The sequence below is a fragment of the Antechinus flavipes genome, chromosome 6 (genome assembly GCF_016432865.1).
Source record: "Antechinus flavipes isolate AdamAnt ecotype Samford, QLD, Australia chromosome 6, AdamAnt_v2, whole genome shotgun sequence".
NCBI classification, from domain to species: domain Eukaryota; kingdom Metazoa; phylum Chordata; class Mammalia; order Dasyuromorphia; family Dasyuridae; genus Antechinus; species Antechinus flavipes.
The window spans coordinates 197,784,869-197,807,238 of NC_067403.1; the positions used below are offsets into that span (position 1 = coordinate 197,784,869).

General features: G+C 39.1%; 1 protein-coding gene across 1 annotated transcript in view; it reads right to left on the reverse strand.

The window, feature by feature from the left end:
• Window positions 1-1,255: 1,255 nt before the first annotated feature.
• The window catches only part of UVSSA (UV stimulated scaffold protein A), a 97,809-nt gene continuing 76,694 nt past the window's right edge, over window positions 1,256-22,370 (reverse strand). The window contains 5 exon segments of the mRNA XM_051964119.1: window positions 1,256-2,084; window positions 6,628-6,817; window positions 15,564-15,647; window positions 15,650-15,674; window positions 18,816-18,999. Of these exon segments, the coding sequence (XP_051820079.1) occupies window positions 1,991-2,084; window positions 6,628-6,817; window positions 15,564-15,647; window positions 15,650-15,674; window positions 18,816-18,999 (577 nt within the window). The 3' untranslated portion in view covers window positions 1,256-1,990.

Here is a 22,370-nt window from a genome sequence, read left to right on the forward strand (position 1 = left end):
AGGAAGGTGGGTGCTATTATCATCCCCATTTTATAGATGAGGAAACTGAGGGTGAGACTACAGATGAAAAACCACAAGCCAGAAGAAGAGTTACCCATGGTTATATGTATGGGAAGCGGCAGGGCTGAAAGTGAAACCTATGTCCATTCTGTTGCAATTAGGGGAACAAAACTTCACTTTATGAAAGGATGAGCCATAGGGCTGGGATAACCAGCCGACTCTCCTGATGCAATCATTCCTATTCGGCAAGTGTTCAAAGGCACCCACTCCTTGCAGGGGATTTAAACTATGATCCAATTCACGAAAGTCCTCTACACTTTTCCTGAAGCAAACCAGCACCCGGCCGCTCACCACAGTGCCCCCTAGTGGTTGCCTGACTTGTAACCAGTCAGTGACTAGGGGACTGTGGAAAAGACAATTAGAGGGGATTCAGAATATCCTTGGCTTATTATCTATGACCCTTCTCCATATGTAGCCAAGGTTTCCCAAGAAACTCTCTTCCCCAAGGGGCCTCTCTTTCCAAGAGCTTCTGAGATTGTTCCATGACATAAAATAATATATTTAGAGCCGAATGAGACCCTAAGAGGTCTCATCCTTGTCCAAATTCCTCATTCTACAGATGAGAAAACAGGTTAAGTTTCTGAAGGTCATACAAACAGGAAGTGGCAGAGCCAGGATTGGAAACTGGCAACCCCCAAATCCAGTGTTCTAACCCCTCTACTACAGGGTCCCCAATATCCAATATTATGTGTAAAAAAATGGTCATAGCTTTCATCTCCTTGCCATTTTATAGTTTACCCTCTAAGTATAGGAATTATCCACATTTTAAAGATGAGGAAACTAAAGCACAGAGCCCATAGTCTCATGCTAATAATCATCAGGCTCAAGTCCCTTGTTTCAAAGCTCAGAGGCCTCTCTGGGTACTATCAGTTTGGAGACAGCAGAATCCTTTTGAGGCAATGTAAGAGCCAAAAAAAGCTCCTTTTCTATACTAAGGGTTCCAGTGGCAGAAAGAATTTTAAAAAAAGAAAAGACAGAATAACACTACAAAAATAGTCATCTGATATTTCAAGGTACTATCACGTCCCCTCACTTTACAGATGGGAAACTGAGGCCCACAGAAGGGAAGCAACTTATCCAAGATCATACAATAAGTTTGCTGTAGAGCCGGTCTTGAATCCAAATGTCCTGCCTTCCATGACTCATTCTAAAACACCATGCTGCCTAAGAAGCAGCATTTTATGCAATGAGAAAATCATTTTAACAGTAGTTTTTATTCATTATAATAGTTAATACTAATAATTATTATTACAAACAATAATTTAAAATTCATGTAAGGCTCAGGAAAATTATAAAGAGCGTCACAGTGACAAATGTGGTCCTGTGTAATATTATACAAATTCGTTTCTCCCCAGCCCCAATATCAACTCAAAACTGATGTAGCCATAGTCCAATTTACTTCCAGAGTACCCTTTTAAAAGCAGGCAGTCCCTCTCCAAGCCATGCTTGGCAAAGTCCAAGCACAGGTAGCACCAGGGACTATACCCGATGTGGTGGGCAAGATTTCAAGAACTTCAGCTGGGGGCTGACATGATGGACATCCACACACTCAATGAGCCTCAATGAGGCCCCAAAGACTGGGAGAGTTGATTGCATCAACCCATGAGCAAGGAAAAGCCCCTAGAATTTTAATTAGCATATGTACAGGACATTCCATAAAGCTCATTATGTTTAGTGTCAAGTCCAAGGAGTTACTAGTTGATGTTAAATACACACAATTGTGTCTGTCCCTGGTGTTATTGCTAAAAAGCATGTTCATTATCAAATCTCAAAGCATTAACAGATGGAACAAACTGCTGCATTGACTGGGAGAGGCAGGGCAAAGCCCAGGCTGCAAGACGCTACGTGGAGGTCTTGGCAGATTCCACCATCACTTAGTTCCATCCCATGAGGATTGTGTCCTATCCTCAGGGATCAGTTTGGAAACAATTTAATTTAATGCGTAGTTAAACTGGTTGGCAAATTTCTCGTGCTTCTTCTGGTCCATACGATTCATAGCTTTTATCACCCGTTTCACCGATCCTCTGAAAAAAAAAAAAAGACGTCATCCACCAGAATCACTCATAGGACACACTGGGCAGGCATAGAGATTAGGAGACAGGGGTGGGAGGGAGAATCATAAAACTCTAGGCTTTTCCAATCCAATTCTCTCATTTTACAGATGTAGAAACTGAGGCGTACAGAGGTTAAATGACTGGATCTGAAGCAGGATTTGAACGCAGGGCTTTCTGACTCCAAAGCCAGCACCCTAGGCATTCCATCCCACTGTCTTTCAAATGTCCACAAAAGCATCATCCCAGTCCTAAAAATGTCTGTGGGAGGCCATGCATTTTCCTCACCAAGATGCCATCACTGTCCCAGTGTCTGAACTACTACAAGGATATGGCAACATCAGCGTCTCCTCACTGCAAGGAAGAGGAGGAGGCAGGGATCCTCCTCTGTGGGTCACCTGAATTTCTGGAAAGGATGGAGACTCATGTAGAGCCCCGCCTGGTGAAGGTGATCACACTGGGTGAAGCTGCTTTGGGTCTAAACCACAGTAGGGAGGATGGGGGCAGCTGAGCCCCTTGTGCCTGGCACAGGCAAGCCCACAGGATGAAGTTCCCAGTCTAAACAAGGGTCCGCTCTGAAGAAGGCAGCCTTCGTGCGGCAGCTAATCTGCGGGGCTGCTCGTCATAAAGTTTGTTTCATGACTCGGTTAGCGACACCTCATAGTCTGAGTGCTGGGTTCCCGGAATGCTGAATGCTGGAGAACTTCCTCCTAAGGTCACCCATTCTGACCCTTTCCTCTTACAAAGACTGAGGGAGGTCTATCGACTTGCTTAGGTCCCATAGAGCCTCGGTAGCAGCGCCATTGTTAGAATCCAGGCATCCTGACTGCCAGTCTGCGGCTCTCTCCACTAATCTAAGAAGCCTGAGTCATGAAAGAATGCTTACAAAGGTCTGCAGAAAAACTAAGGGAGGGAACAAGTCATTACTGCACAAATTTGTCATGTTGACAAAATCAGCTCTTATGATATGCAAATAATCCTTATTTAGCAAGGTTTTATGAACAGGAATAAACAAGTTCACATTTTATCCACTCCCTTCCAATATCACAACGTTATTGGTGCATGGCTCCACCTTCCATAGGCGGGCACCAGCCCACCAGGTGGTAATCACATACATTACCCTGTTGTACCCTCACAACAGCCTCGGTTGGCAGGGGAGACAGCATTTAGAAAAGTTTAAATCACAAAGCAGGAACATAAGTAACAAGTACTGCCTGGCTCAAGGAAATGGTCACAATCTAGAAGGCAGATTCTCTGTGGAGGACCTGGACAAGAACCACACAGCACAGACATGCTCCTCCTCCTCCTCCCCTTCTTCCTCTTGTTCCTGTTCTTCCTCCTCCTTGCTTGCCATCTTGCTTCCCAGAGAAGCTTCTCATGTCTCCCCCCATCCCCGCCCATGCTGACAGGTCACTTCCTCCATCACTCCCATTCTCTCTTCTTCCTTGATCTCCTGGAAAGGTTTTTAGACTCTTGTTATGATAACTCTCATCTGACCACTTCAAATTCCAGCTCCCTGCCATCCTCCCCCATTAGGATGTAAGCTATTTGATGGTAGGGACTGGCTTGTGAGCTTCATTTGAATCCTGAGTGCTTGACATAATGTCTGACACATTGTAAATGCTCCATAACTTCTCCGAATGGTTATTTGTGTGCCAGGACAGCAGATAATCAAAAAGAGAATCTCCTGGAGGAACTAAGGACTCTTGTCCCTGTTGTGAGGCCTTGGGAGATAGAAGTCACCAGAGTGACAAATATGGTAGACAATGAATAGCCAGGAAGCCAGTGACAGAGTATGTAGAGTGTGAGATCAGAAAGTTAGGAAGGGACCAAGTTGTAAAGATATTTGCAAGCCAAACAGAGGATTTATTTTTGATCCTGGAGGTACCAGTGAGTCACTGGAGTTGGAGGAATTGTGGGGGAGAGGTCACATAATCAGAATTATACTTTAGGAAAACTAATTTAACATCCATTTGAGACTATTTGATATGCTTAATTTTTTTTAATTCAAAAAAAATTTTTTTAATTTGAAAGTTAATGGGATGGTAATCATGGTGAGTAATTTTATTTTTTTCATTTAAATAAAAAATGAATTTAACAAGGATAAGTCATTCACCTAAACCTGAGTTTCCTCATCAGTAAAATGGGGATAACAGAAGCTACCTGCTAAGATGACATAAGGGACACTCCTGCATTTTGCAAACCTTAAAGCACTTCACTGATGTCCAATATTGTTACTATAATCTACAAATATCTAGCCACTGATCGGCTAGAGCAAAATGAGTCTGTCTGTGAGTCAGCAACACTTCCTGAGCACCTACTGGGTACATAAGGCATCAATGAAGTACATTGTCCAATGAATGTCCCCAACACTGATCCTCTAGTTTATTCTCCCAGAGGCCTCTGTCTTTTAAATCATTGCACAAATAATGACAAGCAGGCCTTGCAATACCAGACACACCAGGTCCTGAATTACCTAAGCTTAGACACAAGCAGGCAGTGGAGAAGCCTGGGTCTGGAGTCCCAGTGGAGTGATCCCAAAAGAGTGGGGTCATCCCTATGAGCCTTCATCTCCTGTGCCAAAAGGGAACAATGATACTTGCATACCACTGCCCATTAAGGATTGCTAGGAGGGTCAAATAGGACTATGGGTGATTTACAGAAAATGATAGCATCCTTTTCTCTATTGCTTTGAGGTATCTCCAGCAGATTCCCTCACGACCACCCCATGCAGCGGATAACTGACTTTTCCAAGGCCACAGAGCCAGGATATATCAACATGGGGAAACAAATCCAGGTTTCCAGATTCCAACTGAGTCTGGGACTCTTTCCTGGATGCTGCCAGCTTACTGATGTATAAGGTGAGCTGCTATCATGATGTCAGGTGTGATGGGCAGAGAGGAGGGATTTATCCCCTTTCCTTCTAAGCTAACACTGATATCCTCCTCATTATTCTTAGCTCCTGCCAAGTAGCTTCTTTACTCTTCAATGTGCTCAGAGAATCCTTTCTGGACCAAAACCCTATTGCTACCATTACAACAACTCTCCAGCAGTACTGGGTAGGAATGGTGCTAGAAGAAGGTGCCTACACTGGGCAAGGCACAGGAAGCTCTGTTCATTGTTGCTAATGTCTGTGAAGGACTTACAATTAAACTGGAATTGGAACCAACTTCCTAATATAAAGAGTCCAAACCAACACCTACAATGTATTTTATGTGAGAAGGGACTTTAGAAATCCAGCCTACCTCTTTCATTTTGCAGATGAGGAAATTAGGCCCAAAGGGCACAAGGAACAAGTTCACACAGTGACTAAGAGGCAGGACCAGCACCTGAACTCAGGTCTCTTGCCTTCAAATCTCTGCCAAGCTCTTATCAGTAAAAATGTTCCACTGACTCCCAGGTCCTGGTAGTCGCAGCTTGTCTGTGATTTAGCTGATCAGGGAGGAAAAATGCAAATCCTGCTCAGAGAGGAAGCAGATGGGGGCCTGCAGAGCTCAGCCAGTTCGGAGACTCAGGATCTCCTTCCCAGTACCGAGGTTGCTCCCCAAATAGCAAGGCCAATCACTTCTTTCAGTCTCTACTTCCATAGGACCATGATCACATATATCCTCAAAACCACTGGCAAGGAGGACTGCCCCCTTGCTAAAAACTGTCACTCAACAGGAGATGGGGGAGGGAAGAGATAGTGGGGTCATTCTGATTATTCAAACCTTCTGGCTACTAAATTCTTCATGTGAAAGCAAAGAAATTTTATGACCAAAGGCCAGAAATATTAAAAACAGAGAGATCTGGTGGCTAGAGAATTCTTAAAATTATAATGAATACAACATAAGGCAAGTCATTTAGCTTCTCAATGGTCCAGATAACCCGGTCTAAGGCTCAAGGCTACAGAGAAGGGGCTCACCTCTGTTAGTAGAGGAAATTCTTCACTGGCAAGTCCCCCAGACCAAAGCAATCCTAGACCCAACCCTCACCCCTCACCACTCCTCCCTTTCCTTATCTGGAGGTGATTTCTGGAGGTCATTCACAAAATAGCTACAGACACAGAGTTCCAAAACCTCAGAGCTAAAAGGAGGAGCCCCATGCCATTTTCCAAAAGCTGAGTTTTTAGCACGCTTGCCCCTGACTGGCAGCTACCTCCCCAGACCCTCCTCCTGTGGACCCTGTGATCCAAGCAGAACAAGCAGAGAGGCTTTTCAGATCTTCGAAGGTTCCTGGGGTGACATCTGCCCAGGACTTTTCCATCCCTTAGCATCACACTCTGATGTGATGCTGCATCCTGCAAAGGCCAATGCCAACTTTACTATCCTCATTTTACAGAGGAGGAAACCAAACCCACAGAGGCCTCAACTTCCCCAGTAACCACAGAGCAGCAGGGCTAAGATTTGAAGCCAGATCTTCTGATTCCAAGCCCAGGTCCAGGCTGCCTTGCAAAATAAAACTCAAACAGCAATGGAGGGAGAAGCAAGTTCAACAGGAGGAGCATGCTTTGGGGTGTGAGGGGAACTTCACTTACTTGTCAAAGACCTTTTTCCCAATCCTTGCCCGGGACGTATTGGTTTGCTGCTTCAAGTCGGTCAGATTTGGGTACTTCTTTTTCTTTCCTTTGCTTTTCCCCTCTGTCCCTTTTTTACCGTACCTGGCAGAGCCAAGGTCCACTCCAGTAGCCGCTTCAACTTCCTTCATAAACTCCACATCTTGCCACTCTGTTAAAAGGGAGTAAGTGTTTTAGAAAAATATTCTGAATTCACTTTTCTTCTATATTCTAAAGTCATCCAAAAAGCCTCATTGTGGCACAAGAGCAATTCTGGCTTCACTAAAACCAATCAGCAGGATACAATTTCTGGCTGACATTAACAAGCTGAAAGGCCTTCAAGTACGGACAAGATTTGGTAGAGTACAGGACTGGGCCTGTTGAGTAAGTAGGATGCCCATTATTGGATTATGAATTATTCATCCATTAGCAACTCAGGAAAGAGAAAAAAATTACAAAACATACCTTAGGTAGCTTCCTTCACCCATTCAGGAACAGGGGCAAAGAGAAGTGGGCATAGAGTACCAAGAATCACACAGGTTTTTGAACAATCTATATGTTGACTTCAATGAAAGGCACAGAGAAGGGCAAAGCATTTGCTAGAAAAAATATTATTCAGGTTTAAGAAACAAAATAGATTAAGAGGCTTATAGACTTCTCAGACCTCATGGCCTACATGATATATGTATCATGAATTCTTTCCATAATAAAAAAGTTGAAAGTAATGGACATGTTGAGAACAGAATGAAATTGACTATATATTAACAGAAAGAAAATTTCTGTTAGTAATATAAGAATCATTTATAAACAAAAGATAATGTGTAGTCTGATGTCTTGTAGCAAAAGTCAAGATCAAATCCAAATTAAAAGAAAAATAAAGATAAACAGATCCAATGGGCAACTACAATAGCTTCACCCTGCCATACTCCAATAAACTGTTGACTTTTTAAAAACAGGAAATGGATAAAATAAGACATTGACAGAATTAAAACAATAAGATTAAAAGAGCCCAGAACTTGCCTCATCTACTAAATACTTGCTCTCTTTGCCAACTGGACAAACAGTAGTCACTGGCCATGTTACTCTCTCATATAAACTCATTTACAAAATAGTACAGAAGATGGAAGAAAACTACAAGCAGTATTATTTCATAAAAGTGAAGGGCAGTGGAGAGAAAAATGAGTCTTTAAAAGCTTGATTTGATTCTCAAACAGATCACATTATCATTTATAGGTGAGTCTTAAAAGAGGAACACAAGTTATTGGAAAATGGAACAGATCTGTAAGCTTTTTGATAACAAATTATTTTCATCACTGAAGGTAATCTAGATGTTAACACATCTAGATATTAACATCTCAGTCTCTGATGAGCTATATGAGAAAAAAACAGTATACCCAAGAATACAATAATGGAAAAAGTAGTTGGAATAAATTTAGTACATTCATAAGAAATCCATGCTGGAGTTGACACAAATTTGAAAGCCTTGAGGAATAATTATTCAAAATATCTGAAAGAACAGAAGATAACTTAATGAATAAAAAAGCATGAATGTTATTATCAAACAAAAAGATAATTAACAGGATGCTAATTATTCATATGCCTGCTTTCTTATCTCTATGAAATTTTTAGGAGAATGATCTATATAGGTATTGAAGATATAAAAATAAAAGCAAGGAATGGGCAGATTTATATTATTTCTATTTAAAACTACTTCATAACAGTCACACAATTGACTAAAAGATATAGACTACAAGATGCTACTATGTGTTGATTGAAGAAAAAAAAAAAAGCATGTGATACAGCAGGAAAAAAATGGAATTTAAAGGCTCTTTTCCAAGCATTTTATTTCTCATTCGTATGTTAAGATCATACAAGATACCCATTCAACAGTCCTTTGATTATCAATATCAAGTGAAATATGTGTTTCTTACAGACATTTGGCAATGCTGCTTTATACAGTTCAAAAAGCAGGAAGGATTCCTTATAGATAATAAGGACTTCCAGATACTTTTTTCTGTAGATGACATTTGCATGAATATTGCAAAGCCCTAGGATAGTGCGAGCCACAATTACCCAGAAGAGATAACTCAAAAATGCCACATAGAAAAAAATAAATGTAGAATGCCTATGTCCAGACAAGTAGCTTTCAGTTACTGTCAGTATATATATGGAAAAATACTGCAGATAGACTGATCTATCAACAATATCATATATTTATTAACTGCCTACCTACTATGTATGGTGCTAAGCATTGTGGATAGAGAGAAAAAAACTAAACCATCTCTGATCTCAAAGAACTTACATGCAATCAGAGGAGGCAACAAGTATTCATTTAATTATTTACAAAATATGTGCAAATAAATACAAGTTAATTTTGTTGGGTTGAGGAAGATCAGGAAAGAATTTATATAGGAGGTAGTATATGAGCTGAACTTTGAAAATAAAAACCTAGGGATTCTAAGAGGGAGAGATGAAGACATTGAGATGTCTGGATCATGGACACAGAAGACCAGAAAGGGAACTGGATTGGTCATATATTGATAGTGAGAAGTCACTGAAGAAGAGCCACATCTGTAGCCTTAAGACAGTAAAAGAATTAGGGGAAGGCATTTAGATTAGGTAGAAAACTTAGACAAGATCATAAAAAGGAACGAGACAGGATAAGAGGGCAAACAGATATACTGATATAGTTGCATTGGATCCATACCAATGAAATCCAGAATCTTTTAAGTATTTAAATATTTTTGCAGTTATTCTTGTCTGGGGATGCAAAGCTGAAAAACAATTCAGACTTCGCCTCAACAAGCTTACAATCTGGCAGAATGATGAGAACAAGGCTGGTGAAGGGAAGGCCTCATTGATGGAGTGGAAGCCGAGCTGCCTCTCTGACTGAAGTGATTGGTTATTGCAGTTAGAAAAAAAAAGTCAAATGATATGGTCACTTGTAGACATGGTGCTTCAGGATGGTGAGTTATCCCGGTGCCTATCACCAGGCTAAGCAGAATCAGGACAAAAGAAGGTTGGCTGGAGAAAGGTCTCAGGACTTACATTCACAGTAAAGATAACCTTTTCTCCCTCCCCCTTTAACCTAAAGAGAGCTAACTCCTACCAGCCACACTCTGCAGAGAAGGAGGATGCATGGTGGATACAATCAATACATATTTGAAAAGCAGGGTTTTCATTCCCTTAAACAACATCCTACCTACCTACCCAATCAATTTAAATATACATTTGTTCTATGCTACAAACATATGGCCCCCTGAGATCCAGATGCCACAGAGGAAAGAAGAGATTGCGACTACAGAAGCAGGAGAAGAAATCTCTCCCTGTTGTCCCATACAATCTATAAGAGCAAAACAAATCTCAAATCACGCCACATCCATCCTTCCCAATGCTAAACAACTCCAAGAAAACCCCCATAAGTCTGGGCACAGTTTGAAATGGACCAGAAGATAAATATTATCAACTTATTAGCTCCTGATGTAAAACATTAGCTTTCAATAACTTCCAAGCCTGCTGAGTGTGGGGTAGGTGTTTAATAAATGTTTGTTAAATTGAATAGAAGTAAAATGAATGCCTGCTGAGAACAGCCCTGGCCTTTCTCCAAGCACCATCGTTGGATCAGCATTAAAACCATAAGCGCACGTGGCTAAACGTGTAAAATTAAGAGTCTGATTTAAACACAGAGATAGAAGGAGAAAGAAAATGAAGCTGTGAAGCAAAAGTTAAGGAAAAGAAACACCCTGGAGAATACAACACATACATTTGACAGATAAGAAGACTTCGCCAAGTTTATTTTTCTGAAGTGAAGGAATACCGGGGAGCACAATTCAGATACAGGAACGATTAATCCAAGATTAAGGAAAACTGTCTAAACAGTTTATCTCCCAGTAATAAGAAGGCGTCACAGTTTAAGAACCCAGTGAATGGAGCAATTGTTTAAACACAACGAAAAAATGCCCGCATCCAGTAGAGACGAAATGAGCATTGGAGTAAAATGAAGGAGCAATTTAAAAGCCTTTGAAAAAAATCAATAGACTGGCAGGGAAGAGCAGCCTTTTTGAGCATTGATGGGCCCCTAAAGCTCTTCATACATTGTTACTGAGTTTAGCAGCCGGGAAAAGAAAATTACACAGTTTGCAAGGGTAGGCGGGAATCAATACTGTAGTTAGTAAAGAGATGCTATTTCACATCTGACTGGCCAGAGGCCTGCCTTCCTCGCTTGTCCTGATACCTGTTTGTTAACAAGTCACTAAGGGCTGAAAAACCAGATACTCTTCAGGGTTGACACAAAAAATAGGCACTTAATTTGCTGCCCTGTGCGCACTATTGGGGAAGGATGAACACAGCAGATTAGCGGGGTCAGCATAATCCCTCACAGGGCATTGTTTCAGGAATGGGGTTTCACAGACTGTTGTCTGGGCACTTAGTTAAAATCTCATATTTTAGACCAAGAATTCCCATATATACAGAGCAGTCACTAATTATGACAAATAAAGAGCAGAGAGTGGCACTGTTGCTCAAAAAAACTGGGCCAGGTACTCCCATGAACTCTATTATTCTCCCCGTGTATTCATTATTGCTTTTCCCTCCATTATATCACCTGAGGTTGAAAATGTAATTTCTCTTTCAAGGGAGCCCAGAGCAAAGGAAGTAGTGCTGAGATCATGCTCCAAACGTGTAATTTTTCCTTTGGAAAGATTCTTCCAATAAAATAAAGATTAACCTCTTATTACCTAACAGGTTAGACAAATAGGGAAAATAATCTATTATGAAGTATTGACACTAAAGTTAAGAAGGCAAAGGACGGGAACAAGCATTTCTGTAGTACTTACTAGGTACCAGGTACTATTCTAAGCTCTTTATATAGATACTGTCTCATTTTACCCTCATGACATCCTTACAAGGCAAGTGTTGTGTCCCCATTTTACAGATGAGGAAACTGAAGCACATAGAGCGTGAACAGTGACTTAACATCCATATTAAGTTAACAAGATGATAGTAGGAAAAGAGCAGATTTGGAGTGCTAGGCCTGGGGTTCAAATTCTGGCTCTGGTACTTAGCTGCCTGTGTGATCTCAGGCAGGTCCAGGGCCCACTCAGTCCCCTTATCGAGATGATCTCAAAGGTCCCTTCTATCTCTAATAACCCCATTAACCCGTGACCTAGAGCATGAGGCTAAGTCTTTCATAAGCAGACTTTTCGGATTTAGTGATGAAAGCATCCTTGGAATTTGTCTAATGCAAACCCTTCGTTCTCCAGATCAAGAAATTGAGGTCCCATAAAGGAAAGGACTTATCCAAGATCCCACCAGCTGTAATCAGTTAAGCTAGGAATCAAACCCAGGCTCTCTGACTCTCAGTCTCATGCTTTTGCACTTCACAGTGCGGGCATTTGGTAACTCCTCTTGTGAATTCAAGAGGCCTCACATACTTTCTAACTGTGTGACCCTGGGAAAGTCCCTTCATCCTCTTTGCCTCAGTTTCTTCTTCTGTAAAGTGAGCTGGAGAAGGGCATGACCAACCACACCAGTATGTCTGCTGAGAAAATCCTACGTGGAGTCCCAGAGAGTGGGACACAACTGAGACAACTCCACAAAAACACATTATCTCCCTTTAGTGGTTTGTGATGCTGATGGGCAAAGGGATGATATCCCATAGATGTCCAAAGGTACCCAACAGCAGGATCATGTTACAGGATAAGGCAACCCATACATTGTTGTCCATCTGTGCATCCCAAATAGGGCAGGAGCCCAAGTTTCTGGTTTCCAAATACTGAATGAGTCTGATTGGTTGGTCATTGTCCTTCATTTTCAAAGAGGACCAACATGACATCACTATATCAGAAAAGAGTTACAGCGTGTCCCACTGTGGCTGATAGACCAATATGAGTTGGAAATGCTCTGCCACAGGTCAGACAAATAATTCCTATGAACATTTGGAGTGGACTCTAATTTTGTGCATATTGCATTTCCTTTGAGCTAATTCAATTCTGCTTTGCTCATAGAGCACAGCCCCTTCCCTGATAAGGGTTCACCATTCTGGGCAGTTCTGTGTCACTATCTCCTATGTCATAGAATCAAGTTCTTAGGAGATACCTTGAGAGTGTCCTTGTATTGCTTTTTCTGACTATCTATGTGAGTGCTCCATAAAATAAATTTTTTGGCAAATATACATTTGTCATTTTAACAACTCAACAGAGTTGTGCTCTCTGCAATAAAGTTGGAATATTTGGCAGTTTAGTTAGAGAAAAGATCTCAATGTCTGGCGTCTTATTCTGCCAGGTATTTTATTATAACCAGTTGCAAATCAACTCAGCTGCTAAAATTTAATTTTTTCAATTAACAAAAATCTAGTTTCTCTCCCTTCTACTTCCTTCGCCCCTGAAAGGAAGAAAAAAAATAAAACCAAAACAAATATTGTAAAAAATATTAAGTTATATTTTCAAAAGGAACTGAGGCAATATTCACCAATTTAATGTGATTTAAATTCATTATTGACTGGATAGAAAACATTCTTATTTTTGCTGATTCAGGGAAGCTGATTTTCCTCATCTATAAAGTGACTCCTATGTTTGGGGTCTAACTAAAGTGATCCCTGGAGCCCTTGTAGCTCTCATGTTCTGTTCTTTATCTTAAGGATCCTTTTACTCTCCGCTTTGTGATGCAAAGTTGAAATATATTCATTAGGTTCTTGAAAACTAGAATTTTATTACTTCCAAACACTTACTATGAAGTCAAATGCAAGAAGTCTCTCCTCTAACTGCACGTTTTTACCTGAATGGTCTTAGCAGGCAGCCATGGGGCTATCTCTCCTCTGAGCCAGACGAAGGATTTAGAACTTCATTTGCTGGGAATTAGTCAACATTTCACAATGGCTCATTATTGTTATTGTTCATCCTCTGAAAACCTGTCTACAGGATGGTTAATGGCTGAACCAATCACTAGTTTAAAAATCACTTCAGAATGGGTGGAACTCTATTTGACACAGGAGAGCTAAGAGATAATGTGTCTTACTGGGAAGAAATGAGGTTAGTTTCTAAGTAAGTACTATGGCTAAGTCAATTAACTTCTCTTGCTTCAACTGCTTCATCAAAAAACAAAAATAAAAACAAAAAAAACAAAAACTTTGATCCTTTAAGGATTTGTGAATTCCCACTGATGGGTTTCTCTCTATTAATGCAGATTGTAACTTCTTCATGATTTCATGAAGTGACTGAGAAATACGTCACTCTGTGACCAACCATCTGGTGACAAGTAAGACTCACTACACTTAGCTCAGCTAGTCCTTAAACAACAGTCCATCACTAGGCCTGTGCTCAAAGCCTGTCTTGCTTGACAGGAGGTATTAGAAGTTGACTGTACTGAAATAGCCTTTTCGAATGTCCACAACACAATTAGGTGTCAGAGGAGGGGTTCTGGAGAAGAAAGGGAGAAGTAAAGGGAAGAAGGGAGGGAAAGAAAGAGAAAAGAGAGAGAAATGAGATGTATAGAATATGGATAAGCACAGGCAAATGAAAGTGACTTAGTCTTCAAGGAAAAATGAGACTGTTTCCAGGAAGACAAGGATATGATCATGTTTCATGTTCAACTGTATCATAAAAATAGAGCCCAAGTAGAGAGTTTCATTTGTTTAATCATTAAACCAATCAAGGAAGTAGGGGAATTTCCATAATATGTTTCTTTCTTACATGGAAGTACCATATAAAGAATATACCAATCTGTCTCAAAAACAGTTGGTATGCCTGAGTTCTAAAACTTTATTTTTAAGTTAGTGGTTTGGAACTCAGGATTCATTTTTCCTGTGCAGAAAAGGGGCACAATCACAGAGCTATGTCCATCCATACCTGATGAATAATAGAGAACCAGAGAATTACAGAGATAAAAAGATTCTTTGAGGCATCAAGTACAGCCTGTGCCTGAACAACAATTTCTTCTATCAGATGACTGACAAATGTGATCCGATCTCTATCTGAAAACCCCGCCAAAGAAGGGGTACCCATTGTTTCCAGGGACATATGTCCTTTGGGACAACCACAGTACTGTGTTCCCTATAATTTCTACCCTCTGCTCCTAGTTCTGTCCTTTGACACTACCCCAGCCCAAACAAACATTCATCAAAGTCTTCCTCCAGTGGCTCCTTATGGCATGGTAATGCCTCTGGGCTCTCAAAGGCTGAGCCAGAAAAAAAACAATGTCAAGTGCTACCAAGCTGGAAAGACTTTGAGTATGAGCTGATAATGGACCATGCATCCATCATCCAGGAGGAGCACAGTTACACAGGAAGAAGTTCATCCTTGGAGAGCTGGTCACTAAGTGATGATATTTTTTGTCCACAGCAACTCAGGAAAACCATCTGCTAAAACCTGACAGAGTTGGACTTGAAGACAACTGAGTGAGGATCTAGTAGTGTGCTATCACCTCTCACTATCCCCTCCTTTTCAACCATAATCAAACCTCAGTGGAACTATCAGTTAGGTGCCTAAGAAAAAAAAAGAAAGTTTATTCAGCTAATATATGCTAGGGTATGAATGACTGATGGTCATTTAACATTTCCACAGGCACCTGAATTTTGAAATGAGCTCATATGGTTAACTCAAATAAACCTCTCATTAGTGGAATTTCACAGTTAGTGGTTATTTGGGAGCAATGAATCAAACCCTAAGTTGATCAAGCTCTAAATTGTTCCTGTTTTTCCCAATTTCTTCCCTTTCTGTAACCACAAGACGTATGGTAAGAGTACCAGAAACCAGGAGAAGAGAAGGGGAGGGAGGAAGGGCCATTGAGAGGAGGACAGGGTTGACCTTCTGTAGATAAATCAGTTGTTCCTTCTTTATCAGGTTTCAGTAGAAACATGTACACTGCATCCAGTCATTCTTTCTCCTTGAAGCCCATTTTGCTTCCTTCCACCTGTTACTCACCTGGATGCTGTGCTTGCTTCTCAAATTTCTTCTTTTCCTCTCTGGCTCTGTCTTCTGGGTTGATAGGATTTCCACGTTCATCCGGGGAATGATTTTCCCATGGAATGGGCACTGGTAAGAAAAACTAAGAAGGATTAGGATCAAGACTTATCCATCTTATCCATGTTAGAAGGCCAAGAACAGTTAGGGAGAGGAAGTATAGTATAGTAGAAGGTGAGTGAGATCTGGAATTAGGACTCCTGGGTTTCTGGCACAGATACTTATTAGTGAGGCGACCACTTGGGCAAGGCACTTACCCATTCTGGGTCTCAGTTTCCTCCACTGTAAAATGATTATAAACAAACAACTCTGATAAACTGAAAAATTCTAACCAATGCAATTTCCATCCAGAGTTCCAGAGGACTGATTATGTTCTATGCTACTTATTTCCTAAAAAGAGGAGATGGATGCAGAAAAACATACAATTCTGGACAAAAATGATGTGAGGATTTGGTTTGTTTCATTCAGATTATGTGATACAGCTTTTTTTTCTTTTTTTTTTTTCCTAAATTGAGAAGAGAGGGTGAGGAGCATAGAAAATAAGTGCCTTTTCACTAGCTGCCCAACATCCAAATGCTTTCTCTTTTCAATTCTGCCCTGGCTTCCAGGCTTTCCTCCAGACTCAGCTCAACAAAGAATTGGCAAATGAGTAGAAGCTCATCAATTGGGAAATGCCTAAGTTGTGATATGTGGTAATGAAATATTATTGTTCTATAAAAAAAGATAAACAAACTGACTTTAGAAAGGCCTGAAAAGATTTACATAAACTAATGCTGAGCAAAACAAACAGAACCAGGAATACATTATACACAGTAACAGCAAGACTTGGTTCTTCTCAATAGTTCAGTAATCCAAAGAAATCCCAGTAAATTTTGGATAGAAAAACACCATCTGCTTCCAGAACAAGAATGATGGAGACCGAATATAAATCAACATATGCTATATTCATTTCTTTTTTCTATTTTTTTCCCTCTTACATGATTTTTTCCTCTTGTTTTGACTTTTTTTCTCCCCACATGATTGATTCATAAAAAAAAAATCTGTATTTTAAAAATAAATAAGCTCTGGGAAATATAGATTTTTAAAAAGTCTTGGGCTTGTCTTATAGCCCTGCTACTTTCTGAATGACCATGTACAAATCATTAGTTTTTCTGAACCTTTGTTTTTTAATTAATAAAATGAGTATAAGAATAAATTTAATACCTAGTTTTAAAAAAGACAGTTCAAATCTCAAACTTGGCAAAATGGCTTTTCCAGTCTCCCTTCTTACAATAGTGATACCTTTTTTCTGTAATCATCTCCCATTTGTACTGTATATGTTATTGATGTGCAAAATTATTTGCATGTTGTATCTGTCCCCCATTAGAATAAGAACTCCTTGAGGGCACAGTCCAAGTCTGTGCTTTTCTTTGCATTCTAGGGTTTAGTATAGAACCTGGCACATAGTATCAACTTAACATATGCTTGTGGATAATAATGATGTGTTAATTAAAAATAAAATAAAATTACAGATTAAAAACAAGATAATAATTTCACTTGCACTACCCATCTTTTGGTATGAGGTAGTGAGGAAAATGCTTTGAAAAATCTTAAAAGGGCTATAGAAATATGATTTGTGATTCACTGCTTCCATGTTAATAGATAAGAACTGCTCCTGGAATCAAGAAATTCAAATTCTATAAAGACACTGTAGGCTGTTAAGAAATCCAAAGGAGCCAATAGATCTGCTAGTCCAACTCTCTACTTTTACAGTTGAGTAAACTAAGGTTCTAAGAGCCCCAAAGTCACAGGATCCTGGAGCTCCCTAAGAAAGTGAGAACCAAAGAAATTATATGACTTGCCTAAAAGTCCACAGGCTATAGTCATAATTAAACTCTGCTTCTCTCTCAATCCAGCTTTTTCTCTATTCCTCCAAGTGGCCTTAAGTGTCAGACAAACTAGAAAAACCTCTGGCAGAAGACTCAAGTCTTCTGCCTGCAAGCTCAGTAATATTTCTTTCACATCATATTACAAATAATTTCTGATTTAAGACCTCTGTAAAGAAATTATTAATTTGGCACAGAAAATTCAAATATCAGAATTTGTTTGAGATTACAAGGTTAAACATTCATAAACTGCCAAAACTTCATACTTTTGGAAGGAAGGAAGGGAGAGAGGGACGGAGAGAGGGAGGGAGGAGAGAGAGAAGAAAGAAAAGAAGGAAAGAGGAAGGGAGGGAGATTCAAAGAGAATGAGGGACTAGGCCAAGAGCACATAATTCCTAAGTAGAAGAGGCAGAATTTGAATCCATGTTTTTGAACTTAAAACTCAGTGCTCATTCCTTTACAACATGTTTCCATAATTGTGTTCTTTGCTATTATACACAAGGCCTCTTTTAAGCTAATTTAATCTCCCAGATCATTTAAAATATTTAACACATCCCACCCATCTGAGCAAGTGAAAAGGTATTGTTCAAATGACATGGCTTATGCAGAGTTGATTTCCAGACACTGGATAAAGAATGCTCTGGGCACCTTTTTGTGCTGGACAGAGTTCCTCTGTTCCAAGAGTTCTCCTTTGTCTTCTGCAACACTGGCCAAATTGTTCCCATGCCAAAAAATCCATCCCTAAGTGGGCATGGCCTTCAGGGAAAATCCTGGGTTACTTCCTTCCCCCTACATTCATGTCTACATGAAATTAGGTAAAATGATGAAGGGAGACCTGAAGGACAGGGCAGGGAAATAAAGAGAAGGGGAGACCTTAATGATGGCAAAGAAAGATAAGGATGGGTAACTAAGAATTAAAATTTTGCATCTGCAAAAAATCAACCCTGCGCTTCTATAACAAAGTAGTTTTGGGATAATTCATTTTCTGTTTCCTAGTGATGATGCAATCTCTGCACATGTTTAATATTTTTATTCTGAATTTATTTAATGCAACAACATATACAAAGAATCACAAAAAGGCCCTACATGACAACTAAAGTATATATAATGATCAATTTACTTTTATTTTAAAGTATATGATAAGATTTACTTGTAGCTTTCAAAGCTATCCTGCTGGTCTGGTCTTCCTTCTGTTCTTTCCCTTTAAAAAAAAGTGCTTCAGTAATTCTCCTTTCTTTCTTTCCTTGTTTTCCTTTTGATTCTACCATATCCCAATCCTCTCTTATTCTCCTTCCCAGGGGCTTCTCCCTGAAAAAGGTAAAGCCAAGCCCTCCTTTCCCAGGCGCACCTTCAGCCGATCCTGCCTCTCGCAGAGGCTCCCGTTGGGCATCAGGGCCCCACACTTGTGCTTCACAGGCTCAAACTTGCCAGCAAAGGTGATATAGCGGCTCTTCAACATCTCAGCAATTTCTGTACTTTCTACTTCCTCTTCTGTCTCATTTGGCTTCCAGAACCGATGTTCAGAGCCAAATCTGTGAAATCAACAAGAGAGCATTATATATGTAAAAACATACTTTTTTTTTTTTCAAATCATGCCAGAGTCCCAAACTCTTTGTGGTTACAATCTTTACACCTGTGAGCCTTCTGCTAATGAAAACTAATCACGAATCCAGAGTATTTATAAGACTGCACCTATATACAAAAACTACTGTACTAAGTACTTAAAATACAATGATGGAAAATAATAGTTCCCCCTCTTAAGAAATTTACAATCTACTAAGGGGGAATATGAAATCTATACAAATAAGCATGGTATGAAATAGAATATGTTAAGGGCAAAGTAGAAATCCTGACAAAGCACTCTGGGGAAAATTTAAGGGTGAAATCACTTTCAATTGGGTAGGAAAGAATAAGAAAAGAGAAGGTTATAGGCTGGTGGTGTGTTTGTTTTTTAATTAGGAGAAAACTAAAGTAGGTACTTTTCACACTAGGTTGAGGAGGTAAATTCTTAAACAAAAAAAGAGATAGATATAATTACTAAAGATAAAATAGGTAAGTCTACATGAAACTGAAAAGATTTTGCGCAAATAAAATTAATACAACAAATAAGATAAATGACCAACTGTGAAAAAAAATCTTTGTACCAAAAATCTTTGCTAAGAGTCTAATATTAAATATAATATATACACATATATTTGTACACACACACATACACACACACATATACACATACATGTGCACACAACCAACAGAAATATGTGAGACCAAAAGCCATTCCCCAACAGATAAATGACTTAAAGATATGAAGACAGAGTTCTCAAAAATAATTACAAACTATAAATGACCATATGAAAGGTGTCCTAAATCACTAATAAGGAGGGATTGGAGAGAAAAAGTATTTTGTCCCAGGTCAGACAATGAATTCAAGGTAGAACAAAGATTGGAATATTGGATTTCTTACTGATGAACTTTGTAAACCTTAAAGTGCTCAGAAACCTCAGCTATCATTATTGTTATTACTTTACTATTATGACTTCAGAAATGCTCCAGGAATCAGAAGTAAAAGAGAACTCCAGGAAAACTTTAATTGCCTTGATTCTCTTCCTGTACTGGGGCCCATATATGGCATTTTGTGAGTTAAACCTGAAAGAAAACTCTTATGAAGAAGTGAAGGGAACAAGGGGAATCCTAACTCAAACAAGCTTTATTTCCCCTGAGCCAAAGAGCAGAGCAGTAAGGACACAAGTCCCGAAGGCGAAAGAACAGAATGGAGCAAGGACTGATCTGGGAGCTGGAAGGTTGAGCCATAGTCTTAGCTCTACTACTAATTCACTGTGTCTGACTTTTGACACATCCTGCTCTCTTTCAGGGAAATCCCAGATGCCTTCTATAGCCAATGAGAGATTCGGACTAGATGAGCAATGTCTAATAATTTCCAGCATGAAAAATATGAAAGGCAATGAACAATGCTTCATGGTGGTGGTCTTAAAAACACAGAAAGAAAAGAAGAAATATATTGTGGCATGTGAAAAAAAAGACAGCCCTGGTATGGTAGCTGGAAAAACATGGGTTTGAGTCCTGCCTCTGACACATAAGGACTGTGTGATTTTGGCTAAGTTACGTACCTTTCAGTGCTCTAGGCAACAAAGATCAGATATAGAGATGATGCATCTCTATAATATGATGCCATTACACATTGTTGTTGGGGTTTTCCCCTGAGGCAATTGGGGTTAAGTGACTTGCCCAGGGTTACACAGCTAGGAAGTGTTAAATGTCTGAGACCAGATTTGAACTCAGGTCCTCCTGACTTCAGGACTGGTCCTCTATCTACTGCGCCAACCTAACTGCCCCCGTTACACATTGTTAAAAGAAGTTTTCTGACTAAAGAATTCCCTATACTAGTGAAATCACAGGTCCAATTCCTTTCCCTATAATGAAAATTCAGTAAAAGGTAATAGGCTTTATAGTATAAATGTTTAATTTACTGTATATTATAGAACAGATAGTATACTATCGTGTGTACTATTGTATAAATGTTAAACTGACAGTATGTTATAAAATATTGTGTATTAGCATGTGTACCCTAGTATAATGTTTAACTTACAGTATAATACAGAATATAGTATGCTATCATGTGTACTATAGTATAATATAGAATATAATGTTATGTGTACTCTAGTATAAATGCTTAACTTAAAGTATAATATAGAATATAGTGTGCTATGTGTATTATAATATAAATGCTTAACTTACAGTATAATATAGAATATAGTATGTTATCATATGTACTATAGTATAAGTATTTAACTTACAGTGTAATATAGAATATAGTGTGCTATCATGTGCACTATAGTATAAATGTTTAACTTATACAGAGGCAGAATCCAACCTCCTGGTTCAGAACTTCATGGCTAGACTTTCACAGGACTATAAGAATACAGCACTAGTCTAATGCACTCATTTTACAGATGGACAAATCAAGGCTCTTTGAAGTAAACTGACTTGCCCAGTACCACAGTAGACTAGATGTTATTTATAATTCTTTAGTTTGGTATACTTATACTTTACCTCTGCCATTTTCCTCTGCTACTTCAAAATTTTTATAGTATTACATTTTTAATAACTTCTTTGGTATGTGTTTCACCCTTTTTAAAGATTGTAAAGTTCCATATGAACCAAGACTAGAGTCTTATCTAAACCTGATATTTCCTCCAACAACATCTAGCCTATTTTAAGTATTTTACATAATACACATCTTTTTTTTTTTTTTTTTACTCTTTACAGAACTAGTTAACTTTAAGGATAAAAATGTCTTAAATAATATGGCTGACTTATAAAGTATCATGTTTGAACTCTAGAGTTTGCCTCCCGCCCTCCAAATTGACAAAAATGACAAAAGATGAAAACAGTCAATGTGGGAGGAATTATGGGAAAATGAGCACATGAAAGCATTCTTGGTGAAACTATGAATTAGTTCAAAACACTCTAGAAAGCAATTTGGAATTATGCAGAGAAAAATTACTAAATCTAAACCTTTTGGTTCAGAGACTTTACTATATCCCAAGAAGTTCAATGCTAACTAAAAAGATTCCTATACACCAAAATTATGGCAGAACTTTTTTATAGTAGCAAACACTGGAAACAAATCAGGGACCCATCAATTAGGAAGTATCTAAACAAAAAGTAACTCATATATATAATGGAATATATTCCATATATCTGCTTTGTAAAAAATTATGAATGGTAGTATGATAAATAATAGCTACATTTACATAGCACTTTAAGGTTTGCAAAGTACTTTATATGTTATCTTATTTGATCCTTACAATAAAGCTGCAAATATTAACCCCATTTAGCATATGAAGAAACAGATACAGAGAAGCATGGGAAAACGAAAATGAAC